Raw genomic sequence first — 25,145 nt, 5'->3', positions numbered from 1 at the left:
ACGTGCTGTGTATTTGCTGCAGTCCAGAGGATCTGACTGTTAAGAAGTATTCGATCCAAAATACATGTATTGATTGATTGTTCTTAGATTGCCCTGTCACAAACAATCCACCTGGTTAAGTACAGTGACCTTCCTTCTTCTGAAATTACATACTTGAAAATGAACAATTCCTTTCCATGAATGTCTTTTCTGATTAATCTATACTGTAGCTGTTATTCTGTTCCACCATTTCTAGAATGGGGACAATATATACAATGGGAACACATTTATGCCTTAGAAAGGTCTTGCATGTTACCAGAAACTTAAAGGTATTGGCAAATCTGCCACTACAGTAGACTGAAATGTTCTGGTTTATCAGTTGCATACATTTGCCATAAAGTTCAAAACTACCATGCAAAGAACCCCTGTTATCAGACAATATGTGAAAAATACAAAACATATTTTCATAGCATCAGGATGGGTCTGGAAACACATACTGTTTTCCCAAGCTTTAAAAATCTGAACTACTGGTGAAAAATACTGAGTGGCTCTTGCAGTTCCATCCTGCAAAGTGCTGTGCATCTCTGAGAGGCACTTAGAATTACTGTTATTTAATTAGGTCTTATTTGCTTATGACATTGCAGTAACCCATGAATGGGAACATACTCTGTAACAGAACGAAACAACAGTCCCTGTTTTGAAGAGTTGATAACTAAAGGCTGGAAGTTTCTCCGAAGGCCCCCTGCTTCTGCCACTGACGTATTTCCAGCTTTCATTTGGCTAGAGCATGGCAGAGGCCCACGCCGCTGTCTGCCGGTAGGCCTGTGTTCGGCAGCTGACCTCTCCGTGCAGCTCTTGTCCTGGGGTACTTTGAGCCCACTCGTGTGTGCATTTGTGCTTGTATCTGTGTGTGTGCTTGGGTCTCCCCCAGATTCCCAGAAGGGGCAGAAGGAAACCCACCAGCTGATCTCCACTGCTGGTAACAGAAGAGTAGAAGCTATCTGCAGCCCAGAGTCCCAGCCATCCTTCAGCATCCTTAAACACCTCTTTCCCTTGCTTAGGGATGTTAGGAGGGTGATCTCGGATGGCTTCACTCTTAGCGTGGGGGTATACAAGGCGGTGTCAAGGGAAGAGGAAGCATTTGGGGATTGCTATCATTCAGCAGGGCATTGCTATGTATTTCTTGGCTGTCTCTCCTATCCATCCTGGTTCTCAAGCAGGTTTGACCTTGTGACTTGCACTCATACAAGCATGCAACAGGTTTTTAACTGCATCAATTTATACAGCCCTCATTTGTAATTATTTAAATTTTTAAGGGGATCATGGTCTGAGCAAGCCATTCCTACCTTCACTGTTATGGAAAGGCACCAATAGCCAAAAAAGGTGAGGGGGAAAGCAGGGGCATCTGGGGGTGAAAGCCAGGCTAAGGCTGCCCACGGGTCCCTCCACCACTTCCCCCCTACCCCAAGGGTGGCAGCCGGAACCCATGGGACACCCCCCTCCCCCAAACCCCCCAGGATCAAGGCTGCCTGTCACAGACGACGGCCAGCCTGATATGGGGTCAGGCTGAAGCCCATGAATCAGCGCTTGGGATCTGTTAGTCACTGAGTTTGTTTCTGAAGCTGAAAATGTTCTGGATGGCTTCACCCACCATATGTGCACAGGTTGTCCCCTCCACTGAAACACCCATGAAAACTCAGAAACAAGCCGTGCTCCCCGCCCCCCCCCGACACCCACCACCCCAAGGAGGTGAGGGGGGAGGGTCAGGCCACTGTGATGCTCTGCCAGTGCCCAGCCACTGGAAGGGAAGGAGGGTCTCTGTTGTAAACCTGGTTGGTTTTTTAAATTTCTACCCAAATTTGGGATATGCCAGTGATTACAAGGAAAAAAAAAATCAGCCATCAGTCCAAATAAAAGCAATACTTTTAATTCCAGTCACCTTTGTACTGGTTTCACTGGAAATACAGAATGCTAAAAATTAAATTCACAAAGCTGCCTTCAACCTCTGCATGTGAAATCACTGTATTAAAAAAAAAAAGAGAGAGATTCCATTTAATTTGGCGAACCTCTTGTGTTTATATTTACTTAGAACTGCATAGCATTACATGCAACTTTTGGCCCTGGAAGGGATGAAGGGTGGGAAACCCTGACAGATTTAAACCAGAAAGAAATGCAGGCTAACTAATGTCTGACTGGTCCAGTGAGCTGGAGATGGTGCCCTGTCCTGCTTTTTACTAGAAGGAAATCTGGCGTGAAAGCAGGATCTTTGTTACCTAGGAATTAAGTTGTTGCTGCTGCTTATTCCTTACCTGAACTCCTAATCCTCTGTTTGTGCTACAGCACAAAACAAATTTTTTCTTATAGACCAAAGGGCTCCCTTGTAACAATTAAAGTCTATTGTGTAAAAGTACAAATGGCACATTGATCGTTAAGGTAAGCTGACTTGTAAAAAGTAATTCTTGGACATGAAGTATGTGGTCATTTAACGTATACTTTTGAGAAGTCATTATGCACAGGGAGGTAAGCTACAAACAGTAAAACAGTTAGCCAGCTAGCTTGGTGTAAATAGACAGCAGAAACAACGTGAGGTTTCCTCCTGCTTCTGCAGGAGGACAAGGATATGGCTTTCCCTGGGAATAACCTTATTCTAGATAGATTTTATTTTTTTTTAATTTTCTTAAACAAATAAGCAGCCCCCTCCCCTCAAATAAGAATGAACCCCTAAGGCACTCTACAAAGTGGGAAGTGTCCAGGAATCCTTGAACCTCGGACTCTGCTGAGGTCAGTGCAATTTCGGTCTGAACTCATGAGGAAAGGAAAAAAAGAAAAAAAAAAAACCCTACCCAGGGAACGTTTAAAAGGAGGAGTGTGGATCCACAGAAACCAGTCCTGTCAAGGTCAGCTCTGCCTTGCGAGAGGAAGGGCGACAGGGTCAGCGTTATTGCACATGCGGAAAGCCCCGCGGCGGCTGGAAGAGGTGGTCTCTCCTCCTGTCCCCCCCTTTGGCCAATGTGTCCTTGTTGGGGCAAACCTCCCCTCGAAGGCGATGTCATTTCTTATTCCCGGGGGGAATTCCTCAACTGGCCAGTTCAGGGTTGCCGGCTCCCAGTTTACGGTGAGGTGGGAGGACTCCTACTCCCTGGAGCACAACCTGGCTCTCGGGAAGTGGGGTGTCCCCCTGCCCCCCCCCCCCCCCTCCCCGAGCAGCCAGGAGCCCCCTGGGTGACCGATGCGCTTTGCTGGGCCCCTCCCGCGTAACCGCCGACGCCTGAAGGGCATCGCCTGGGAAAAGCAGTTTGGAGGCAGCGTTTGCCCGATGTGGCGGCGGGTACCCCCGGGCGTCAGGCGGGGGGCCCCGCGCCTCCCCCCGCGCCCCGCGGGCGCGCCCCTTCCCCGCCGGCGGCTCCCCCGGGGGCCCCTGCAGCGGGAGCTGAGAAGTTTGGAAGCACAAGCGGGTTCTGCGGTGGGATGGATGCGTGAATGCCAGTCCGCAGAGACGCGGGGCACACGGGGGTTTGCCCACCTCGCCGTCGCTCCGTGCGCCTGCGGACACGCGTGTACCACCACTGCCCAGGGCCCCGCCACTGCCCGCCGTACGTGCAATGCCTTTAAGAGCTCATCGCTATATTTTGCTTGGCTTTCAAAATTAGCCTGTTTGGATAACACCCGATAGAAAACATTTACGCTGGAAGCCAAACAGGCAAATATTTTAATCTCTCATATTAACACAGCGGTTTTCCAATCGGTTGATTTTTGTGCTCGATTATTTATTTATTTGTGTGTGTGTGTTACTCATTCATTCGCTCCGTTCATTCATTCATTCATTCATTCGTTCCGTCATTCATTCATTCCTCCCTCCATCCCTTGCCCTCCACCGAGGAGACCGAGCCCGCGGTAACGCGGGCTATGCCGGCTGCCGCTGGAGGCAGTAACCCTCGGGGGGGTGAGGGGTGGGGGGCTGGTGTTTGCACGCCCCTTGCCCTGGACGGTGTCGGGGTGTGATGGTGCTGAGAGACCCCACCCCGATCCCTGCTAGGGCAGGCTTCTGGGGGTCCCCGGAGGCGGCAGGGGGGGCAGAGGGCTGTGTGCCTGCTTGGCTGCTCCCTGCTCGCGGCTGCTCCCCATCGCTGCGAACTCTCCGCAAAGTCAGCGTGAGCAGGCGGGGGCCGCAGGTGCTGCGGCTGCACCCGGGCAAGGGCCGGCGTCCCGGGCCAGGCCGGTACCCCCGCCCGCAGCCCGGCCGGCACGGGGACGGGCGGCAGGGCAGGTAGCGGAGCGGCAGGGGGGCCCGGGGAGGGAAATGTCGGGAACATCCAGCCCAGCCGGTGCCGACCCGGCCGCGGAGGGGGGAACGCGCAGTCAGACCACCAACGCGCCTTGAGCCGTATAATGCGCCACTTAATACACTTCTGTAATTTAAACTTCTGGGGACCCCCTCCTTCCAAGCCGATTTTCGATATAGGTGTTTTCTCATTCCCCCCCCTCCCCGCTTTTCCTTTGAAATGCCCCCACCCCCCCTCACCCTCCCGCTCCCTTTCTTCTGAGCCCTGCTCTCTAATTCTAGATGAGTATTACTTTGCTCTTTTCGTTGGCCAAGCACAATTGTGTTATTGGAGATAATGAATTCAATCCCCATCAAAGAGTATTAGGAGCGCCTTGGCCCTGTAGTGCCTTTTTTCAAACCGGGAATGAAAGGCAGGGAGAAAATTCTCTGGGTAGCCTCCGCGATGGCAGCTTTTGAAGTGAAGGGAGGCGGGCATTGTTGTTCACATTTTTGTCCATACGGCTGAAGAAAGACCGGCGGCTTTTGATGAGAAGATGAGAACCGCCTCGTAAGTTGAGCAACAAGTTAGATGGCGAAGGCTTACCGCTGCCTACTGCCTGTGGATAACATATGTCCCGCATTAATAGGGGCTCAAGGGAACAATTGCCCGGGGGGGTGGGGTGGGGGAGAGCTCTGCTCTGCACCGGCCAGCGGCTCTTTTCCCCCCCCGTCCTCTGGACGCCGCTGCCCCGATGGGGGTGTTTTTAAGGGAGACCCGAGGAGATGCGCCGTGGCTCTTGGCTTGCTGGGGTGCCGGCGGGGGCCGGCGGCGGCGTGCACCGGCCCCGGGCAGCCGCGGCGGAGGGACAGGGGCACCCCGGTGGGCGGGGGTGGCGGTGTGCGGGGTCTCCTCCTCTCACAGGCTCTGATGGTTCTGCCAGACGTCCTGGTGGCCGGGGCGTGATGTTAGGTCTGCTGCCATGTATTTGGAGGCGAGGGCTTTCCCCCTTTCAAAACCGGAGGTTTTCTCTAGTATTGGGTTTTTTCCACTGAATGTGGGGTCGGATCTTGGTTTTGCTGCCTTTGGGTCTGTTCGGGTTGTTCGGGTTTTTTGTTGTTGTTCCCTTTCCATGTCGTATAACATACTGACATACCTGAAGTTTGTAAAGCGCTTCCTTAGATAAAGCAACCGGGCAAGGCAAAGAACAGAAGAGGAGAAAACGTCTGTTGGCCGCATCAGGTAACCTTAGAACTAGAACACTTGTTGCATACATTTGAATAAATTTAGACGTGCTCTTATTCCAATCTCCTGCCCTGCAGTTCAAAGATTCCCCGCCCCCTGGGCTTTATTATGCTAAAGAGGTCATTACTGAGAGTCACTATGGAGAGATGCCGGTTTGCAGAATGAGGCCCACCTCCTAGTTACCAACATGTTTACATTTTCCGCCGGTCATAACCGGAGGAAATGTGTGTTAGCAACCCGCCGGGCAGGCTCGGAGAGAGGAGAAATAAAGGGGGAAATATATTTCAGCTGCGGGCGCAGTAGGTCGCAAGTGTCGATGATTCGTTAGGGAGCATTTCGAGGTGTCGGGCACAAAGGCGGTGTTTGCCGTAGAAATGGTTGCTGCGAGAGGGCCAGATCCTGCTACCGGGGCAGGCGGCTCCGCGCCTCGATGCCCGGGCTGGCTCGGAGCGAGGTGAGAGTCCGCTGCGGGCCGGGGCCCGACGGCTCGTCCCCCCCGAGCCCCGCTGGCGTGGCACTAAGGCGGGCCCCGCTCCCCGCGGCGCGGTGCAGCGCCTGGAGACCTCCCGAAGGGTGCCGGCCCCGGGGGACACCGGCACCTCCGTCTGACCGCTCACGGCCAGCGGGGTGGCCCCGTCCGTGCAGGGGATGCCCCAGCCGGTGGGGGTGGTTTTTCCCCCGAACGACGGCGGACTCGGCACCCTTTCAGTGCCAAGAGGTGTGTGAACGGGCTCGATCCCGGAAGCAGAATGGGGCCGCCCGAAACATGACCACCCGGGGACCCCTCGTCCCCTGCTGCTCCCTCCGGGCACCCAGTGGAGGCTAAGGGCGGGGGTCGCAAACCCAAGGCTGGGCTGGACCACAGGTGGGCAACGCCGCCCGCTGGGGAAGGCTCGGGCTACCGGGACCGGGCAGGAAACCGGCGCGGGCGGGGAGGGCAGCGGCAGCCGCGCCCCGCGCCCCGCGCCCGCCGGGGCCCGCTCCCGGTCCCGGCCTGCTCCCGTGTGGCCCCCGCCCCGCTCCAGAGCTTCCCGTGCCACCGGGGGACCTCCGAGCCGCGCCCGGGGCAGCGGGGGCACGGCGATGCTCATGCCTGTTCCGCCTGCTGCCTGCAAGAATAACCATAATGATAGTCATAGTGATAGTAGTAGCAATAATAGTAGTAGTAATAATAGTAAAAATAATCCCTATTCTGCCGGTAGCTCTCCCTTGGAATAACGAGCAGGTGTATGAACATTTCACGGGAAAATTTAGATTACCAACGGCAAAACGGTAGTAGCAAAATAACGACGGGCTTCCCCTAAAATAACGCGCTTGGGCAAAACCCATCGGAGCCATGCTCCCGCAGCAGGGGCGCCATGCCGGGAAATGATCGTCTCCGTGGATTCAACTAAATGTAGGAGGTTTTTTTTTTTGGGGGGGGGGGGGGGGAAGAGAGGAGGTTGTAAGTTTTTTCCTCTCATAGAGACAAATGGATTCGGCCATGAAGGTTACATATGTTTTAAATCCTAATGACTGGAGACAAAGGTGAGCGCTGGCAGTTTGATCTGTCCAAAGTTCAAAGATCTGAAATCTCAATGAGTTTCTGTTTGAGGTGAAGGGGAGAAACACAAACACCATGGCACGGCTTGGGCCAGAAAGTTGCACGGTTTGGGAGTGAAATGCGAGGTTATTTACACTAATCTATCCTTAACTGCTACTTTGTCACAATGGGCAGAATAATTAGTAGAAAATAACCAGAGAGAACAAAGGCAGGTTTTCTTCTTATCGCCTCCCGTTTTCCACTCTTCCCTCATTTTTTTTCTCCCGCTGAAAAAGACCTTTCGACATTGCAAATCGCAGAAAACGTACAATTTTTTATTTTTTTTTTTTTTTTAGTTATTACTCTGCCTTTGCTAGTAACTGAAAAGCCTGGGTTTGCATTGGGGGGTGGGGTGGGGGGGAGGAAATGACCCATTTTGCAGCACCGCCCTTGACATTTAAATAATCAAAGTAATTGCATTTTTGTTTTAGCTATTAACCATTCTCCTATATTTCCTAACACGATATTGCAGCGTGGGAGCTTTGCGACGACTTACGTGTACACTCCGCACCCCGGTCACTCTCTGAGCACTATTGTGGTGTGATTTTCGCCTGGTCATTGTGTGTTGTGTGTATTTCCACTTGTCTCCCCTGGAAACAAATACATATTAATTATATATATGTTAATATATACAATATATGCATCTAGATGCCTCCCGAGAGAACTTTCTATCCCATGTTTATATGAGGATAATTTGCTTCTTCACGAATTAAAATTACCACGAAAATACGCACAAAAAGTATATCTTTATTGAGTCTCTGGTTTTAATTTTTTTCCAGAGTGATTAATCACATATACTCACGCATATATGCCTAGATCTTTAATCGTAACAGAAAAGAAATAATACAAGGTGTATTGTTTTTGTAATCAAGCGTTTTATCGACAATATCGCTGTAAAATTACAACCGAGTCAGTTGCTCTTTTAAGGGCTAGTTGGCGTTACAGCAAGGGAATTCATTTATTTCGGGTTGATGTTGACAGACCAGTCAGCATTCAAGTATTCAGTGTCTGCTCAACATTTCAAAACAATTTTTGAAGCTATGCCAACGGCTGAAGTGTTTTCTCGCGCCGTTCTTTTACGATTTACTTCTATTTTATTGACATCACTAAGTTTCAGAGGGAAAAACCGACCGGGAAATATTTTTTCTCATCTTTCAGTCCCGAACATTTCAAATTCCTTCCTTCCAATAAATATAGAGCCTCAGATTGTTTGCCGATGCAGATGTCAGTGTTGTCCATTCGCACTCAGGAAACAACCCCGGAGGTGCTTGTGATTTTATTTCTCCCCCCACCCCCTGATTTGGGTGGCTGAAGTTGGTTTTATTCCATCGACTCTTCCATTCTCCGGAGGGAAAGCGCTGCTGGCAGGTGCTCCGAGGGGGTGCGGCGGGCCAGGGCCCCATCCTGCCCCACTCGCCGCGGGGCGCAGGGCCGCCGGACCCCGGAGCGGAGGGGGTCCCCGCTGTGCCAGGGCAGGGCTCACCGCGGCTCCTTGCCCCCGGCTGCGGGGACTGCCCCTGCCCAGCCCCCCGGGGTCGCGGCCGGCTCCTCCGCGCCGCCTCGACGGCCCCTGCCCCGCCGGCGCGCCCGACACCCCCCTGCCCGGGCCGAGGGCTCCGCGCCGCCCAAACTCCGCGTAAACCTTTACAGAGATCCCCCGCCGCCCTGAATTACTCCCCGCTTGTATTTAATTACGTTAAATGAGCCGTTTTCGCTCCCTCGCACGTGGCCGGTCGGAGATAATTGGCGTGTAGGGAAAGGTGAAGTTCCCCTATAAATTGCGGTGACGGCCCGGAGCCCGCAGCCTGGCGGCTCCCCGCTTTGCCTGTATCCTGGATGCAGGGCTGAGACACCACCTCCGACACGGGCAAGACCCCGCACCCGTCAGCTGCTTCCCTGCTGGCACAGAGGGAGCCGTCCGGCTGGAAGGAGATGCTCGTAAGCTCCCCTCTACATATTGCGGGGCGGGGGGTTGGGGGGCATGCACCCTCTTCCTCTGGAGCCTGCTTTTAGTTTATTTTTGCGCTGTGGCTGGGGGTTTCTCGAGAAGAGGATTAAAGCAGCAGCAGGGCAGCTAGGAACGGGACAGAAAGCAGGGGGCTCTTCCCCCCTCTGTTGACTTCCAGGTCTCAAACTGGTGACAGAAAGCTGCGCTCTCTGCCTCGGGGACCCGCATTTTTAGCGTGAGCCGCATCCCTGTTATGTCAGGGCATCATTGCCCACCGCAGCCACCATTTGCCTACGAGAAGAAAGGGATGGAATATAATCTTGATGGCGGGTGGCGAAGGGGCACACGCTACATCCGTGACAGACTCCGCTCCTTATCTGTGAGAGGTTTGGAGCCGCGTCGGTCCGCTTAAACCCTTTTATTACCCACGCCCCGAATATTTCCATTACACCCAGTCTGTGCTCCTCAGCTGATATGCGAAACCTGCTGCCTTATCGCTGTCGGTCGATTGATATTTTCTATGTACAAGCCCAGGGCATTAAATCAATGTCTCCACTCTGCGGTGGCATATTCTCTATAGACTAGTCTGTGGGAGACAAGTGAAGTCCTGCTGAAAACGGGTTTCATCCTGTCTCCGTTTGCACGAAGCTCCTTTTGGCAGAAGCAGCGGGAATTTAAACGGGATCCACCCGCCCGGACTTGGTGCCGAGCACCCCCGAGGTGCCCCCGGCCGCAGGGGATCTGGTGGCGTTTGCCAGCTCAGCAAGATACAGAGGGCGAGGGGGGCCGCGCAGCCTGGCCATGGAGGACCCAGCCAGACCCCCGTCCCGGGCACAAAGCCCCGCTGCCTCCCGCGGCGGGACCCGGCGAACGCCCGCCCGAGCCCGGGGCCGGCTCCGCCTCGCCCGGGAGCGCCGCGCTCGCCCCTCGGCCCCCGCCGGCCGCACCCGCGAAGCCCGCGGCGGAGGGGCTAGCCCGTATTTTTCCTCCCGTTTTACGGTGGGTGGTAGTGCTGGAGGAAGTCGGTGAGATTTCTGGGACGCTGGCTTGGCTTTTCTTTTCTAAATCGACCCTTGAAATTAGTTTGTCGCCGCTGTCCCTAACCCGTCAGGGGGCAATTATGTGCTAATTATGTGAATTACACAGTTCTTTTATCTGGCGGCGGCGCACGAAGGGGGCTGATCACAGCGAAATCTGTTCACATTTAAATTCCCCTCCCCCGACGATGCTGCTTGCTGGGGACCGGCGCTCGCCAGCGCGGCTGCTGTTACTGCCGGGGTCGATCCGAGCCAGGGTTGCAGAGCGGGAGCTGGGCTGGGGATCGGTCCGGCCCCAGAGCGGCCCGCGGCGAGGTGGAGCAGCGCTGAGGATGCTCCCCTCGGGCATCGCCCCGTCCGGCGGGGGAAACGCCGGGTCTGGTTGTCGCTGCCACGGCAGCAAAGAGCGCAGGACATTTATACAGCCTCGGCTGGCTTTTTCCCCTCCCTCCCTCAACCTTCCCCGGCACGGTGAATTATTATTAAAAAAAAAATAAATAAAAAAAAAGACACCGCGACATACACCGCCGCACACGCCGGTGGCATCGCAGTGCCCCGCAAACGCCCTGCGGGTGCGTCCCCTTCCTCCCCTGCGCAAGGCCGGGCCGCGCAAATCGATCTTCGCATCCCCGCTTCGGTGCTGCTGTTGTTTTCCTGGCACATGGCTCCGTCCTCCTAACCCGCCCCAGAAATTTTGAAAGAAAATAGCAGAAGTCTTTCATCGTTAACATTTGATTTATTTAAAGTCCTTAACTGCAAATGATCAAAAACATACTTCACGCATTAAATTCTCAGTTATCGTTTTAAATCAAAATATGTTTTTTCAATTACAATCACATTTATAAAATTAACAAAATTTCTTAAATTCACGTGTAATTCTTTTTTTACTGTCATTTAAAGCAATTTCCAGCTGTAAAGAAAGAAAAAAAATATAAACCATGCAATAAATTAAGAACATTGAGACCGCGAACAGGAATAATAATAAAACCCGTCTGGCTATGCTAACACCGTGTAAAACTGTGGAAAGTGCATTAACACTGGATGAAACAAGCTAACGATGGCGATAATTAAACGGCCACAAAAGAAAACCCCAAAACGTATTAAACAAGTTGTAAAAGGGGAGGAGAGGGAAAGCTCTCCTCTTTTCCTTGCGTCGGTGTAATAGTCAACGTTTCCTGGGGGAGGGGGAAAATAACCTTGTTATAGATACACAGTTCTAGCTGGTACACCATGAAGACACTTAAATTAAATAAGCATGTCATCCACATGTTGATGAGAGCTCCTGATGAACGAGAATCTTCAGTAACAGATGGGAAGAAAAAAAAAATCCAACTGGCTGTGACCTCTTGTAACTTTATATTACACCCCAAGACAGGTAACAGCTGGGGGGGGGGGGGGAAAGGGTCGCATTCTGCACTCCAAAGCTCCAGCTGGTCCCCTCGGGAGTGCAGGATCCGGCCCGCAGCATCCGGGTGTATGCGGGTTGTACTAGCCGAAGGTTTATTTTGCAAGTATCAAAAGGATGATCCGAGAAAGTAAATAGTCCTCTTGTTGCTTAGAGATTCTCTTAGTGTTTTGCTACTTCACAGCAGTATTGTCCTTCAAAGCCTTTTTAATTAAAAAAAGTCTTAAATGTCTACTCGCTTCTTCATCTCCGTATTGTTAAAGTATTGCCACATACCTGTAAACTTACATGAGATTATAGAGCACAGAAGGGGGGCAGACGAGGGGGCGGAAAGCACAAACAAGTAGTTTACAAGCTCAACAATTTTTTCTTCTTTTTAATAACACCCTGCAAAGACTGAGGGGGGATCTCCGGGGAGAGGGGCTGGGCGGCGGGGGCGGCGGGGGGGGGTATGTACAAGCGGGACGCGGCCGGCTTTGCAGGAGGTCGTGGTGCATCAGAACAACACACAGCGCCTTGCGAGACAATTAAAAAGTAACAGTCCTTGGCACGCGGCGTGCGGGAACACCTCGGGTTGTCGCGGGGAGAGGGAAAAAAGGAGGAAAAAGCCGCGGGGGGGGGGGGGGGGGGAGCGAGAGGGTCTCGCCCCCTGCGGTGGGGGACGCAGAGCTAGGAGGTGTTTAGCACGGGTCTGGAATACACACCTTGATAGTAGGAGGGCTCTAGGGCCGAGGGCTCGATGCTGCTCCGGCCCGCCATGGAGGCGCTGCCCAGGGGCAGCCCGCCGGGGATGCTGGCCCCGTAGGAGGAATATTGCAGCGCCTGCTCATAGGCTTTGAAGTCCAGCTTGTGCTGCTGCTCGGAGGAGGACATGAGGTTGTTGATGGAAAAGGGGTGGTTGAAGGAGTAGTGGGGGTCGCCCTTGAGGTGGAGCTGGGGTTCGTGGGCTAAGGAGTGAGGGGGGTGTGGGACGGAGGCCAAGGCGGGGACGGAGCTGATGGTGGAGGAGGCGGCCGAGGCCGAGGTCTTTAGCTCCGTGCTCGATCCGTTGTGGTCCATAGACTGGGGGCTGGTGGACGGGTTGGAGCTGGAGAGGGAGGTGGCGGTGTCCAGCTGCGTGGGTTTATTGTGGCCTCTGTGCAGGGGGGAGTTGGAGCTGGAACTGGAGGCCCCGGCCTGATCTTTCCTACCCTCCTGAGGGGCTTTGCTGTTCGCTGGCTTCTCACACTTGAAGCGCTTTTGCCGGCGGAGGTAGCAGCCATTTTCAAACATGTTGCCGGAGTCAGGGTGCAGGGTCCAGTAGGAGCCCTTGCCAGGCTTGTCGGGTGAGCGGGCCACCTTGACGAAGCAGTCGTTGAAAGAAAGTGAGTGGCGGATGCTGTTCTGCCAGCGCTGCTGGTTCTGTCGGTAGTAGGGGAACAGGTCCATGATCCACTGGTAGATCTCACTCAGCGTCAGCATCTTGCTGGGTGCCTGCTGGATGGCCATGGTGATGAGGGAGATGTAGGAGTAGGGTGGCTTGGCGTGGGGGTAGCTCCTCTTGAAGGTCTTGGCATCCCGTGTCCTGCCGAGGTTGGACTGGGTGTAGGCCATGGGGCTCATGCAGGGGTTCATGCTGCCGTAGGGGCTCAGCCCGTTCATGGGGGCCGGCTGGGCAGACATGGTGTTGATGCCACCGGGGCTCAGTGCCGTGCCCATGGCGGCCACACCGGCTGGCATGCCGTTCACCGGCCCCGCTGAGCCCGCCGGCATGCCGGCCACAGTGCCGGGGCTCAGCCCGGCCCCCAGCCCCGTGTTGGCGTAGGACATGTTGAAGGAGCTGGAGGTCATGTTGCCGCTCGTCGTCATGGTGTTCATGGTCATGTAGGTGTTCATGGTATTCATGGAGCCCAGCCCCGAGTTCATGTTGCTCACGGGCACCGAGGAATAGGCCTAGGGCAGTGAGACGGAGAGAGGGGGTTAGGGGGGAGAGAGGGGCGGGCAGGACCCCGGCGGGGCCGGATCCGCCCGTCCTGTCCTTCCTGCCCGTCCTGCCCGCCTTGCCCAGCGAGCCGCGCCACGTCCCGCCGCGGGACGCCGTCCCCTTCCCCGGCACCCGAGAGAGCGCTTTCCGAAAGCCGCACGGCAAGGCCGCTGGCGCGATGAAAAGGCCCAATTCGCATTTATATGTGTTTATAAACACGTTTATAGACTGGGCTGGGGGTTGTGCTCGGTCCTGACGCTCTCCCGTTCCACCGGCGCGCCGGCATCACCGGGGCGCACGGACCGACGGCCTTCCCGGAGCAGCTCCGCGCCCCCGCGGAACCGGGCTGCGGGCTTTATCTGCCACGGGAAGAGATTTTCTCCCGGAGTATTCCCGCGGTTTTGCCGATTTTGTGTCCCGTCTGGCCAGCTAAGTATTTAAACTAATCAGATTACTGAAATTTGCGGACGTACCCTGTCTGCATCAAGGAGAAATACAGCTGCCTGCACTTGCTGAGAATAATCTCACGCATCTCTCCCACCCTGCACTGATTTAAACTTCTGTTCTTACACGAGATGCGATAATGTCTTCTCGAGGGGGGGGGGGAAATTAAAAAAATAAATAGAAGCCAACAACTCATATCCACGCATTTTATCTGTGGAAAGCTTCCCCCTTGTCTACATTTTCTATCAAGTCAGTTTTAAAATGAAAGTAAAAAATAAAAACTTTCCTAAAGTACGAAAAGCCTGAACTTTCCCTGCCTGAGATTTTCTACAACTGGCAGACGTGCAAAAATTGTAGCAACCTACCACATAACACAACTCTTAAAAAAGGCAGAGCCGAAGAGCCTGCAATTGCTCTTTCCATACGGCGTCTGATTTAACAGGAGGGAGAAAGACGTTCTCAGTTTAACTGAACAAGGGCAATACGGCTAAGAAAAGGAGGTTTAAGCTACGGTTAAATGTATAAAATTTATTACCGTTCACTACAAATTCCACGAGCTTATAAACGCGCTTTTAATTTAGAGGATCACATTAGGTATTTGAGGTGGTAGAACGTGGAAGGGTTTCCCACCTTGCATCTGTGCAGTGATTCAAATTAAATAGCACGGGAGGAGAAAAGATTGAGCCTAGAAAACAGCAGAAGCGAAGATCGCTTAACTTTATGTTTGTGGACAATGTGTGTGGCGAGGATAAACGAGCCTGGAAACGGCACGTAATTAGGATGACCCTTATTTGCCCTTAGCCGACTTTCCCCTGTTAGTAAGATGCCAGCCAGGGTGACACGTATCTGCCCGTGCCCGCGCGGCGCCGTGGGCGCTGTGTGCCAGCTCCGGGGCGCAGGGACGAGGCGTGGGGACGGCGAGGCCGTGTGTCCGGGTGTGCTGATGCAATGCCCGGGTGCGCACACCTAGGTGCCTGCCTCGTCACCACACTTCCTTAAAACGGCTCCTTTCCGGGCGGGAAGCCGAGGGGCTGCTGGCCGCTGGCTTCCCGCGGGGACCCCCCGCTGCAAGAGCCGCAGAGGCACATTGCGGACCTCGGCCCCCGCAGGGCCGAGCGGGGCGGGCTCCGGGCACCGCCGTGGCCCTCAGCTCTGCCGCGGCTTTTGGCGCTCGGGCTGGTTCTCCCTCTTCCTTTGAGCCGTGCGGCCAAAGAGGCGCGGGGGTGGGAAGCGCCCCCCCGGGGTGCCGCGGGCCGGGGCGGCGGGGCCGGGTGCGGGCCCCCCTCCCGGTCTGGCTCTCGGGGCCGCTCCCGGCAGCGCCGCCAGCCGGCCCCGGCAAGCAGCGCACTCCGCAGGCAGCCGGTCTTGCAAAGTAGGAACAAACGGCTGTGTCCGTCCCCCCCCCCACCGCGCTCCTTTCTTTTTGCCCGGCTTTAAACAGGTGAGGCCCCCGGCGACGGCGCGCAGAGGCCGGCGGCCCCGCTGAGGCGCCCGGGGAAGGCGCTACCCCCCGGCTGCCTCCCTCTGCCATCCGCCGGGAGGGAGCCGGGGCTGGCAGTGCGGCGAGCCCTCTGCCCCCCGCCAAGAGTTTACGGGGTGCTTTTGTGCGCGCCGCGGGCGGAGGTTGCGCCTTTTAGACGAGATCGAGGGCTGCCCCCAGCCCCCCGGCCCCCCCAGCCGGCCCGCAGCCGCCCCGGGTCTCCCTCAAACGCCTCCCGGGGCTCTCGGAAGCCGTGTTTTCCTCGGGGAAGCCTGGCCAGCTTCGGCGCCGGAGGGAGGGGGGAAGGCACGTTTGCGCTGGCAGGATCTGGAGCGCAAACCGATTCCTCCGATTGCTGCCCCCCTCCGGACCCCCAGCCCCCCCCAGTCCCCGTCCCCCGTCCCCCCTCCCCTTTGCAGAGGGGCAGCAGCAGAGCCAGACTCTGGGATTTACTCACCTCCTGAGTATCGGCGTAGTAGCTGTTCCAGTCGCTGGTTTCATGCCCTTCCATTTTCACAGTCCCTAACATTATGGAGCCAACCTGCCCGGTGTAACCATCCAGCCCTCTTGCAAGCGAGCGACGGGCAGTAGGAAAAGACCCCGAAAGCCCGACCTAGCAGGAAGCCAGCGCTCAGGAGGGGTGGGGGGTGCCGAATTCTCCTCTATAACCAGCCAAAAAGGAGGCAGGGAGCGGTGTGGGGCGAGACAGTTGAGAAAGTGAGGAAGTGCCGGCTGGGATGTGAGTGGAGTTGAGCTGATGTGGATCTTACGTCGCAGAAGTACCCACCTCCTCCTCCTCCTCTCCCCATTTGTCCGCCGCACAAAGGCGTTCGCACCTACAAAGCCGGAGATGCACCTGCAAACAAGGCAGTTCCCCTCGCCTGCAACTCCCCCGGGGCGGCACTTTATTTGCAAAGCGGCGTAATTGGTTTAAGCTTGTGGGGAAAGAAGGAGAGACAGAGGTGGGAGAGGGGGAGAGAGTAGGAAAAGGGGGGGGGGGGGGGCGCACCCTTTCAGATGGACAGGACAAATACTAGGAGGGATCGGTGGAAATGAAATGAGGTAGATAAGGGAAGGGCAGCCCCCTCTGTTTGAAGAGAATGCAAAAGGCCATCCAGCCTTAAACCCCTGAGATTAGGGGCAATATTTACTAAAGTCCAGTAGATGCTCACTTTAACTTGATGGTCGGGACGTGCTCCAAAGTCTCGAGCCCTACAGCCCACAGGCTCCCCCCCCTCCAGCCTCTCACTTCAAAGCCGGTACCGTGCAGGTACCTCCCGCGGCGCCCCCCGCTCCCAGCGCCCACGGGCCGGGGCACCGGGCTCGGCGCTGCGGGCAGGAGGGCTCGGCTCCGCGCTCCCCAGCGCCCCCCGACACCCCCCCCCTCGCCCCGGGTTAAGCCTAGCCCTTCAAACCGGGCTGCCGTCCTGTGTGGAGGGTGATGATGGCACCTTTTTTCTGGTGCCTTAGGTTTAGAAACCGTGTGAGTCACCGCGCTGAGACATAACACTACAGGCACCCAATAAATGCGGACAGAGGTTTGAATGCGGATCCACCGATATTAACCTCCGCTTGGCAAACATCAGGTGAGTCACTGGAACCATTTTATATCTTTACTGTGGACAGCCTCCAGCCCAGAAGGCTCCTTTGGAAGCCTTCTTTGGTACCAGGCACCCAGGAGCAGAAATAATAAGTAGCGGGTATCTCATTGCCAACTTCTTGCTCTTTAACCTCATTTCTTGCAAAGAACAGGGGAGGAGGAATCTAGACAGGTTGGTGAAAGGTAAAAAGGGGCAATACCGATAAAACAAACTGACATTGGACAATGCTTTTTATTATTATGGAGGGAATCTGTCAGTCTCTGCAGACGGATCGAACATCTTCTGTTTCTGCTCCTGCCCTGTCCGGCTCTTCGAGCTTGTGTCAAGACCACAGACTTTTCTTGGGTTTCTCTTTCCTATTCTTTATGAATTTGTTCATACCTAGCTGCTAGAACTTCTATCATCTGATAGTAATAATAAAAACCCCTACAACCAAAAAAACGCGCTCACCCACCAACACCCAAAACCCCCAAACCGAAATAACTTTGCGGACAATGGGAATTTGAAGGGGAAATAAAGTTTCCTGGGATTTTGAAAAAGGCTTGCGTATCAAACAACAGAAACTAAAATACACATCTGGGTCTGAATTTCTGCCTGGCACGTTTATCGCCCAGCTGCTTCCACAGTGATTTGTCCTCGAGTGATCTGCGAAAACGTCACCCTCACAAACACGATTTTAAAGTTTCTTATACAGAGACCCAGGATCCAAATGACGAGATATAGCATATCTCTGCTTCGACAAATATGTTTTAACTTGTCCTCTAAATGCGTTTTCTGTTACCCCTTTCTTTGTTCTTTCCCTCCTCGTCCTTCTTTCTTTAAATCTGGCAACAGAATTAAGTCAAATCCTCGAAACAAACAAAACTCTAGAATCAGCAGACGAGAACAAGGGATGAAAAATGTGTCTTGGAGGAAATAAAATAGATAAAAGCACTGGATTAAACCTTTGCTTTCTCAAATGGTCAAACTACACCCATGGAAATTGGAACAAAACTCAGTGGAAAATATAAGAGGTATCAAAATTGCGGTCCTCGTGTATGCACCTTCCCTCTTTTCCTGATGGAAGCGATCTATACGTCTGAAAATAGAGACCCCTGGGAGGTGGCTCGTTCATTTCCGTCCTTGAGGTCTGTGGGGGTCAGACCCCCTCAGCAGTGCAGCCCGTGCGGCGCGGCTGGGGGGGGGCGCGGCGGTCCCGGCGACCCCGCTGGCGGCACCTCCCGGCCTGGTGACCTCGGGGAGGTGCTGCCCGCTTCCCGGAGCCCAGCCCCGCGGGAGCAACACCCGCCGGGGCGCCGGGCAGCCCACGCAGGGCTCCCTCCCTACCTGGAAAAAAGAGCAGGCACGAAGCCGGCCACGCTCCTCGGATGTTGCTACAAACCGCGGAGGCGTTTCGCCGGGCGGAGCAGATGTGGCGCCCGGCAAAGCCGCTCTCGGCTCCGGCCGGCCCCTCGGGACCGTGCCGCGCCGTGCCGCGCCGTGCCGGGCGGGGAGGGGAGGCCGGGGTTGTGCAAAGTCGCAGCGCCTCCTGTTGTCCGGCTGCGGCTGCGGGCTCAGCCGCCTCTTCCTAGGATTGCTCCCCGAGGTGAGAGCACAGGCCGGCTCCTGTCTGTGGTCTTCTTGGAGAGCCTCTCGGCTCGGCGTGCAAACCAGCCAGCCCGAGGCAATCAGCCGCTGCTGAGAGTTCCCTCCGGCCCCGGCCGCTGTGTTGCAGCCCTGCTGGAGAAAAGCCTTCCTTGCGTGAAGAAGAGGGTCGTGACGGCTCTGCCCACGGCAACAGGAAAAAGAATGTATTTCGGTAGTTGCCCTTGCCCTGCACTTAGCTTATGCGAAACCCTGTGTGGGATGCTCCGACAGTCCAGCGCGATTTGTGCGCACCCTTCGCGGCAGGCTCAGCGGGGAGGGAAGGGCTCCCCTAGGATGGAGGACGCGTGCTGTAGCCAGGAGCTCCCCAGAGGCACTTAGCTGCTTCTGTGGGTTGTAGACTTCAGGACGGTAGCCCTGGCCCGATTTACAAAGAGCCTTTCCCCCTTTCCTCAGCTCTGGTCAGAGTACCACCAGTTTCTGATCAGGCTGTACACTGGTGGGATTTTTTTTGTGTGTGTGTGGGTTTTTTGTTGTTTTTTTCCCCCTCTTTTTTTTTTTTTTTTTTTTTTTTCCCTCCAGTGGGAGCTGTTTCTGCAGTTTGGAGAAAAGCGCAGCCTGAGATGAACTGCATTTTCTCCGCCTAAACGGGAGCAGGGTCTCAGCTCCTGGCTCCACTGGTGCGCGCTGCCAAGGAGAGAAACATAATAACTGACCAAAAAGAAAAAAAAAAAAGTACGTGCGTGTGGTCTGTGTGTGTGTGGAGCGGGAGGAGGGCGTCCCCGAGAGCCCGTGTTACCAGCGGTGGCAGTGAGAGCTGCCCCCCGCAAAGACCGCTCGGCAAGCGGCCGCGTTTTGGGCAGCGCATGCCTGCGGGTCCCGGCCGTCACGCCGGGCCGAGGGGCCTCACCCGTGGGAAGGGGCCTCCGGCAGCGTCGCGGAGACCGGAGCTGGCACCGGTACCGGCGCTGCCCAGGCGGGGACCCGCCGCGGCCCCGGGGGCTGGCCCCTTGCCCCGCGCCGCTCGGGAGCGCCTCCCGCAGGTACCGTCCCACGCGTGGGGCGGGCGGGCGGTGGGAGCGGCGGGGGCTTGAATGTTAACGGCGGAGCGCTGATGCAGGGCGCTCCAGCTTAAGGGCTACTTTTCCCCTGGCAGGGGCAGTTCCTGACGGCCGCCCCTTCGGTTTAACTTGCAGGGTCTCATTTGATTTTACCGAAACGCCATCGTCTCCTGGCCGGGGATCTCTTGGTAGTGCTTGTGCGGGGCAGATGTCTAGTCGGGAAGGAGCTGCAAGGTTATCTCCGCATCAGGATGCCTTCCCTGGTCCTCGCTGTGCAGCCACCTTTTCTTTTCCCCGGATCTGGCCCCCGCGGAGGGTCGCTGGTACCCGGCTTTCCGGGCGGGCTCAGCCCTGCGCAGCGGGTCGCCTCAAACGCCGAGTGGGACTCTTCAGCCGCTCCCACCCTCTCCTTGTCCTTACTCATCCACCCCTCCCGACGATGGGAAATCCCTCTTCCCATCTGTTTCCAACCCGAAATCCTCCCCCACCCAAGCGGGTAAACAGGAATCGGGTGGGAACGTGCCGCTACCCAGAGCCGGGTCCTTTGGACGGGGTGGGGGCGCGGGCGGCCCTGGGGCGCCCCGGGGGCCGGGGTCGGGGACTGCCGGGAGGGCCCCTCGCTCCAGAGGGACCCCATCGAGACGGCGGCGGAGTCGGGGGGCTTGCTTCCCACTCTCACACGGGCAGGGCCGCCCCAGCTCTGTGCTCTTGCCGCTGAGCACTCACTGAGCAGAGCCGATGGGGTCCATCCCGGCCCGCCCGCGTCCCTCTGCCCGGAGCACCCCCAGGCCTCCGGCGTTCACCAGCCGGGGCGGTGCGATAAGGTGGCGTCTGCCTTCCTCTCGCTCAGGAGCAGCGCCCGGGCAGGTGAGGGCACTCCGGGGGGCCAGCACTTGCTAGGAGCCTCTGCTGCGTGAACGGTCCTTATCGTCGATCAGGACGACCGATGGACCCCCTTTCCCCGACCGACCTGAGGTAGGAGGGGGACACCCCCTTTTCTTTCCGCACCCAGGACCCGCGGTCTGGATCCCCCTGGGCGGAGCAGACGTGGCCTCCCGCTGCCCCGTCCCCGGCAGGGAGGGCCGGGGGGGCGCACCTCTCACCCGCCGGCTCTGCCGCCCACTTCTCGGCCACGGGTTTTCCGCACTTCCAGCCGCCGCCGCGGGGCGCGGAGGCCTCCGGAGCGGCCGGGACCCCGGGCGGGGCCGCCCCGCTGCCGGCGGGAGCGCGGCGCACGGTCGCCCCCCCGGAGGCCGGGTCCTGCCGGGGCCACCGGGCTCTCGGGGTCACACTCAGGGTGCGCCGTTCGTGGGCTCTGTGCCAGGCCCCGCAGGCGTCCTGGGACTCGTTGCAGTAGCCACTTGCCGTTGCCGGATTCTATTTTGTTTTGTTTAGTTTTATTATTTCATTTTCTTCCTTTTAAATTTTTTTATTTATTCATTTATTCATTCATTTATTCATTTATTCATTCATTTATTCATCTATCTATCTATCTATCTATCTATCTATCTATCTACCTATTTATTTATTTATTTCAGTGGAATTAATTGCATTTAATTTTTCCAGGCATCATTCGGAGTTGGCACCATCAGAGTTAAGCGACACTCCTGACATAAAATATAATACCCCATCCGCCCGAAAATACTCATGTATCAGACCACTTAAAGGAGAAAGAAGCAGAAATAACAAAATGAAAAATTACGAATAAGTTAACACCCGATGGCTGCAGCTATGAGAGCAAGGAAGGCTCTGTGTTTTTCTGCTTACTTTTTTTTTTAGTGTAACAAAAGAGCTCCTAACTAGGTAAATCATGACCCACCGTATACAATCACTTTATTTTTGCTAATATGGTTAGCTGTGTGTATGCTGTTTGCAGAACCCCAGCTGGCAGGTTGCCCACACTGCAGTGTGTTATTGGGCAAGTGTGGTTTTACTTTATGTAAAAATAAATGCACTTCGTATTTCTCATTTTATTCAACAGCAGCCACGTAGGTATTTATTTCAAGTTTTGGATGTTTCATTTATGTTATGGTTTACTGAAACATAAATGGATGTGCTTCTATTGTGTCATTTGATCAGTGTACCAATTCTTATCCAATTACTCAGTATCTTTTCAAAAGTTTGGTTTGGTTTGGTTTGGTTTAAAGGGTGTTTTGTTTTAAAGTAGCTGCAGTCCTGTGGCATGGAAGAAACAGTGTCAGGGGAGATGGGAATTCTGTTATTCACAGAGATAAACACATGTACATCAATGGCACTCACTTCATAGAATCTCAACCAAATTGTAAAAATAGTATTTCAGGACATATGCAGATTTTTGAGGTACACATATAAGGAAGGAAGAAAGAAAACTAAGACAGTGAATGCAGTTAATCTAAATAAACTTGCATAAGAAACAAAGCTTGGCAGGAGAGACACTTTTGCATGAATCCTAGAATTACTTCTTTGTTAAAGCTGCCCAAGTGACTTAATGGACTAAAGTCTGCCTTTTTTTCCCTCCAACAATATCCGCTGCTTGAACAAAAGCAATTTCCACTCTCCATGAGTCTTGCTTCTCCAAAACCTGCCGTGAGTTCTCTGTGAGAACATCTGTTTTATTGATGTAAACCAAACAGCACTGTACAAGAGATGGACAAGAGATGCAGAGCGGATCGACAATTTGTAACATTCACACCAATATAATAGTCCAGTTTTTCTGCCAACTGACCTTCCTATGCAGGAGGTGGGCTTGGTTTAGTACCTTGGATTCTAGGTGATGGAGAGCGGAGGAATGATACCCCTCCTTCACTTGCATAGCACCATATTTTCAGACTGTTTGCTCCATTCTCCTTTACCTGCAAAGAATTATTAATTTCCCTGTCTCTGTCTCTACAGCAGTTTTACAGAAAAGCACTGGGAGAGACCAGTATCCATCATAAATGGTTTTCTTGGCTGGCTTCAGCTCTGAAGAATCAAATGTACAAAATCAAGGCTGGCTTATTTAAACTCTCCCCCAGGGAGCAGTTTCACAGCTTTACCCAACTTGCAGTTCCTAGTGCATAAATGAATTCAGGCACATATTCTTGCGCTGTATTAACAAGGACAGCGAGCAATTGCGGGATGTGTGGCAGCATGATCACACATATACAGAAATGCTTTGACCATTTACTCCATCTGGGGACATACATTAACCTGTGTGCAGCAAAAATGATGTTTGCCCTAGAAGAGGCTGCCCAGAGGCCCTATGTAACACATCCTGTAGTTTTACATTGAAATGCGAGAATGTGAGTATCAACTGGTAACATCCTACAATTGTAAGCAAGACCCATAAAATAGGATAGTCAACTAGTGTCTATGGGAAAGCAGAGGAAGGTCTGGATTTGGTAACATTTTAGGACTCCTCAGGGGCAGCAGCTGTTCAGTATTTTGGAGAGTGGTTGGTCCTCTCAGCAGTTGGCCTAAGCTTCTGCTGCTACTTCAAGCATTTCAAGGGTGAATCCCCCTGCTGAGCAGTTTTAAGGGAATGACATCAGGAAGGTCACTTAGCTCACCATGTGCCTTCCTTTCTGCCCTCATGTAGGCTCAGTTCCCTGTGCAGCTATTGGTGAGACAAGGAAAAATCAGATTTAATTAATTCTTCCTCCACCCCTCCCCAGCCAACAAGGCAGCTGCCAAAATATTTCTGCAGCGCATGTAGTTTCAGGTTTACTCCTTCTTAGGTAGTGACTTCAGGTGGGATTGACTGGGAGGGAATCCAACACCTGACCTTTCCTTCAGTTCCTCCTAAAGAGAGAGATCCTCTCATCCGTCCCAACAATTTTATAGCTCTTCAGGTGGCTTTCCTATTACCCATTGAACAAACAACCCTTTTCCCTTTTTCAGGATCGATATCTAGGAATATTTCCTTCACCGTCCATCCTCTGCCAGAAATCCTTTAAATCTTTCTTAACGTTACCCTTAGAAATAGCTGGAACTCCAGCCTCTGCAGACACCTTTCCTCACCCTTTGCAGGGCATTTCCCTTTGTTGAAGAAACTGATCAGATGTGAAGATTTTTCTTGGGATTAAATGGGATTTCTATGTCCCCCAACACTGAGTCTTCAGCTGTGAAACCTATGAGAACTACAAACACAGACATATATATCTACATCTATATATCCACAGTCAAGCTGTTGTCCTAAGAGAACAGAAGAGTTGGGCTGGAATAGCTGACTGGAAAATCTGCTGTATTAACTGAAAGACAATGGAGAGCAGAGATAATATGATCAAATTTTAAAACTAAAGCAAGTAAAGGGCTGAGCCCAGCAAAGACTTTGGCAGGTGTTTAGCTGTAATTTCTCTGTTTATTGCTTACAGCCTTCTTCAAAGCCAGGAGTGTCTCTGACCTTGTGCCTATAGTAAAGGCTATGTGTGATGGGTTTCTAGAAGTAACTCATGTAATTTCTCTTGGGCTATACAGTAAAATGGCACATATCTGGAAATATCACGGTCATGTCATACTAAAAAATAAATCTGGGATTCATGATCGCTCAAAATGATCAAATGACTTTCTCGTTGTAATGATTATCTTGTTATAAATATGGTTTTAAATAAAAGGGCTCCATCTTGTTGTCAATCTTTGATTTTTTTCTTTATTTTGAATTATAAAGGATATGCCATTATTTAAATAATGTGTTTCAATCAGGATAGGAAAAAAAAAGCCATGTCCAAAATCATAGGAGGAAGAAAAATTTTAACTATTTCTGCTGGCATAGTACTGGCAAATACAGATATCTTACAATCATAATGGAGATTAGTAGAGCTGGGTGTGCATATTTGTTATGGATCAAAGACAGGATATAGTGATTAGAAGAATGACAATGCTTTCAACACTCACAAAGGGATTGAATGTGTGATTTATAATACTAATTCCACAAAACCTTTCTATGGCTACTTACTGCACAAGGGATTCAATATGGATTGATCACTGAAAAAAAAAAGAATTTCCTTTAGCTCAGCTGGATCAAACCCTTGCAACTAACCAAAAAGCTTTTCAGTATTGACAGTCTCTGATTTAAGAGATTATTTCCCCCCCAATCCATTTACTCCACTTTCCTGCTACAGATTACTGTCCCCACAGTGTAACTGTCAGAGAAGTTTGTGTGCTAATTCCCAGTGGCCCAACTTCACAGTTCTAGCTTATACTTAGTTGACTTTCTCTGAGTATTTATGGCCATTTTATATATGTACATGGCAGAAGTGTATATATAAGAAAGATGCTGATGGCCTGAAAGAGCAAACAGTAGCCTACTGCCTGAGGACACATATCTGGTTTTCTGTTTACTAGCAGTCAGAAGCACAGACTTGGTTATGAATCTGCCACTGGTCCTACTAGGGGACTTTGGAATCATTCAAACTCTCTTCATTCTAGCTTCTGGTCTCTAAAATGGGGTAATGCTACTTAGGCATCATGGTGAAACTAAATATGCTGTTATCCTTGCTAGAGCTATTCCATTGGTTAATAGTTTTAAGCAAGTGTAGTGCTGTGTTGAGGCAGACTTATGCTTTGGCTGTGGCACATAGAAAGGGAGAGAGCAGCA

The 25,145-nt window shown here is 53.3% G+C and overlaps 2 protein-coding genes across 16 annotated transcripts; one reads left to right on the top strand and one right to left on the bottom strand.

Annotated features, from left to right (window-relative positions):
• Window positions 1–10,756: 10,756 nt before the first annotated feature.
• On the bottom strand, window positions 10,757–16,133 carry FOXA1 (forkhead box A1). Its single transcript, XM_056346476.1, has 2 exons — window positions 15,803–16,133; window positions 10,757–13,390 (listed from the first exon to the last, which is right to left on the bottom strand). Exons 1-2 carry the CDS (start codon window positions 15,872–15,874, stop codon window positions 12,128–12,130), a joined length of 1,335 nt encoding a protein of 444 aa, XP_056202451.1. The 5' UTR covers window positions 15,875–16,133; the 3' UTR covers window positions 10,757–12,127.
• Window positions 16,134–16,223: 90 nt separating this feature from the next.
• On the top strand, window positions 16,224–24,181 carry LOC130152608 (uncharacterized). Of its 15 annotated transcripts, none has more exons than XR_008823020.1 (5): window positions 16,622–16,931; window positions 19,727–20,144; window positions 20,442–20,566; window positions 21,158–21,394; window positions 23,579–24,181. XR_008823020.1 is itself a non-coding variant. In XM_056346479.1 (3 exons), the coding sequence occupies exon 3, from the start codon at window positions 17,922–17,924 to the stop codon at window positions 18,909–18,911; it is 990 nt and encodes a 329-aa protein (XP_056202454.1). In that variant the 5' UTR covers window positions 16,224–16,307; window positions 16,816–16,931; window positions 17,781–17,921; the 3' UTR covers window positions 18,912–19,093. The 15 variants fall into 15 exon arrangements, 3 of the variants coding, with proteins under 3 accessions (XP_056202454.1, XP_056202455.1, XP_056202453.1); XR_008823019.1 differs by having other exon boundaries at window positions 23,450–24,181; XR_008823018.1 differs by having other exon boundaries at window positions 21,158–22,851; window positions 23,450–24,181.
• The last annotated feature ends 964 nt before the right edge of the window (window positions 24,182–25,145 follow it).

This window comes from Falco biarmicus, chromosome 7 (genome assembly GCF_023638135.1).
Source record: "Falco biarmicus isolate bFalBia1 chromosome 7, bFalBia1.pri, whole genome shotgun sequence".
NCBI classification, from domain to species: domain Eukaryota; kingdom Metazoa; phylum Chordata; class Aves; order Falconiformes; family Falconidae; genus Falco; species Falco biarmicus.
Note: the sequence above shows the minus strand (reverse complement) of the source record. Positions and strands in the feature narration are given on the sequence as shown.

Excerpts from the sequence above, each read along its gene's own strand:
- FOXA1 (XM_056346476.1), bottom strand. The coding sequence starts at position 15,874 with ATGTTAGGGACTGTGAAAATGGAAGGGCATGAAACCAGCGACTGGAAC. Across the intron at positions 13,391-15,802 it reads ACTACGCCGATACTCAGGAG|GCCTATTCCTCGGTGCCCGT; the intron begins GTGAGTAAATCC and ends TCACTGCCCTAG.
- LOC130152608 (XM_056346479.1), top strand. The coding sequence starts at position 17,922 with ATGGAAATTGGAACAAAACTCAGTGGAAAATATAAGAGGTATCAAAAT.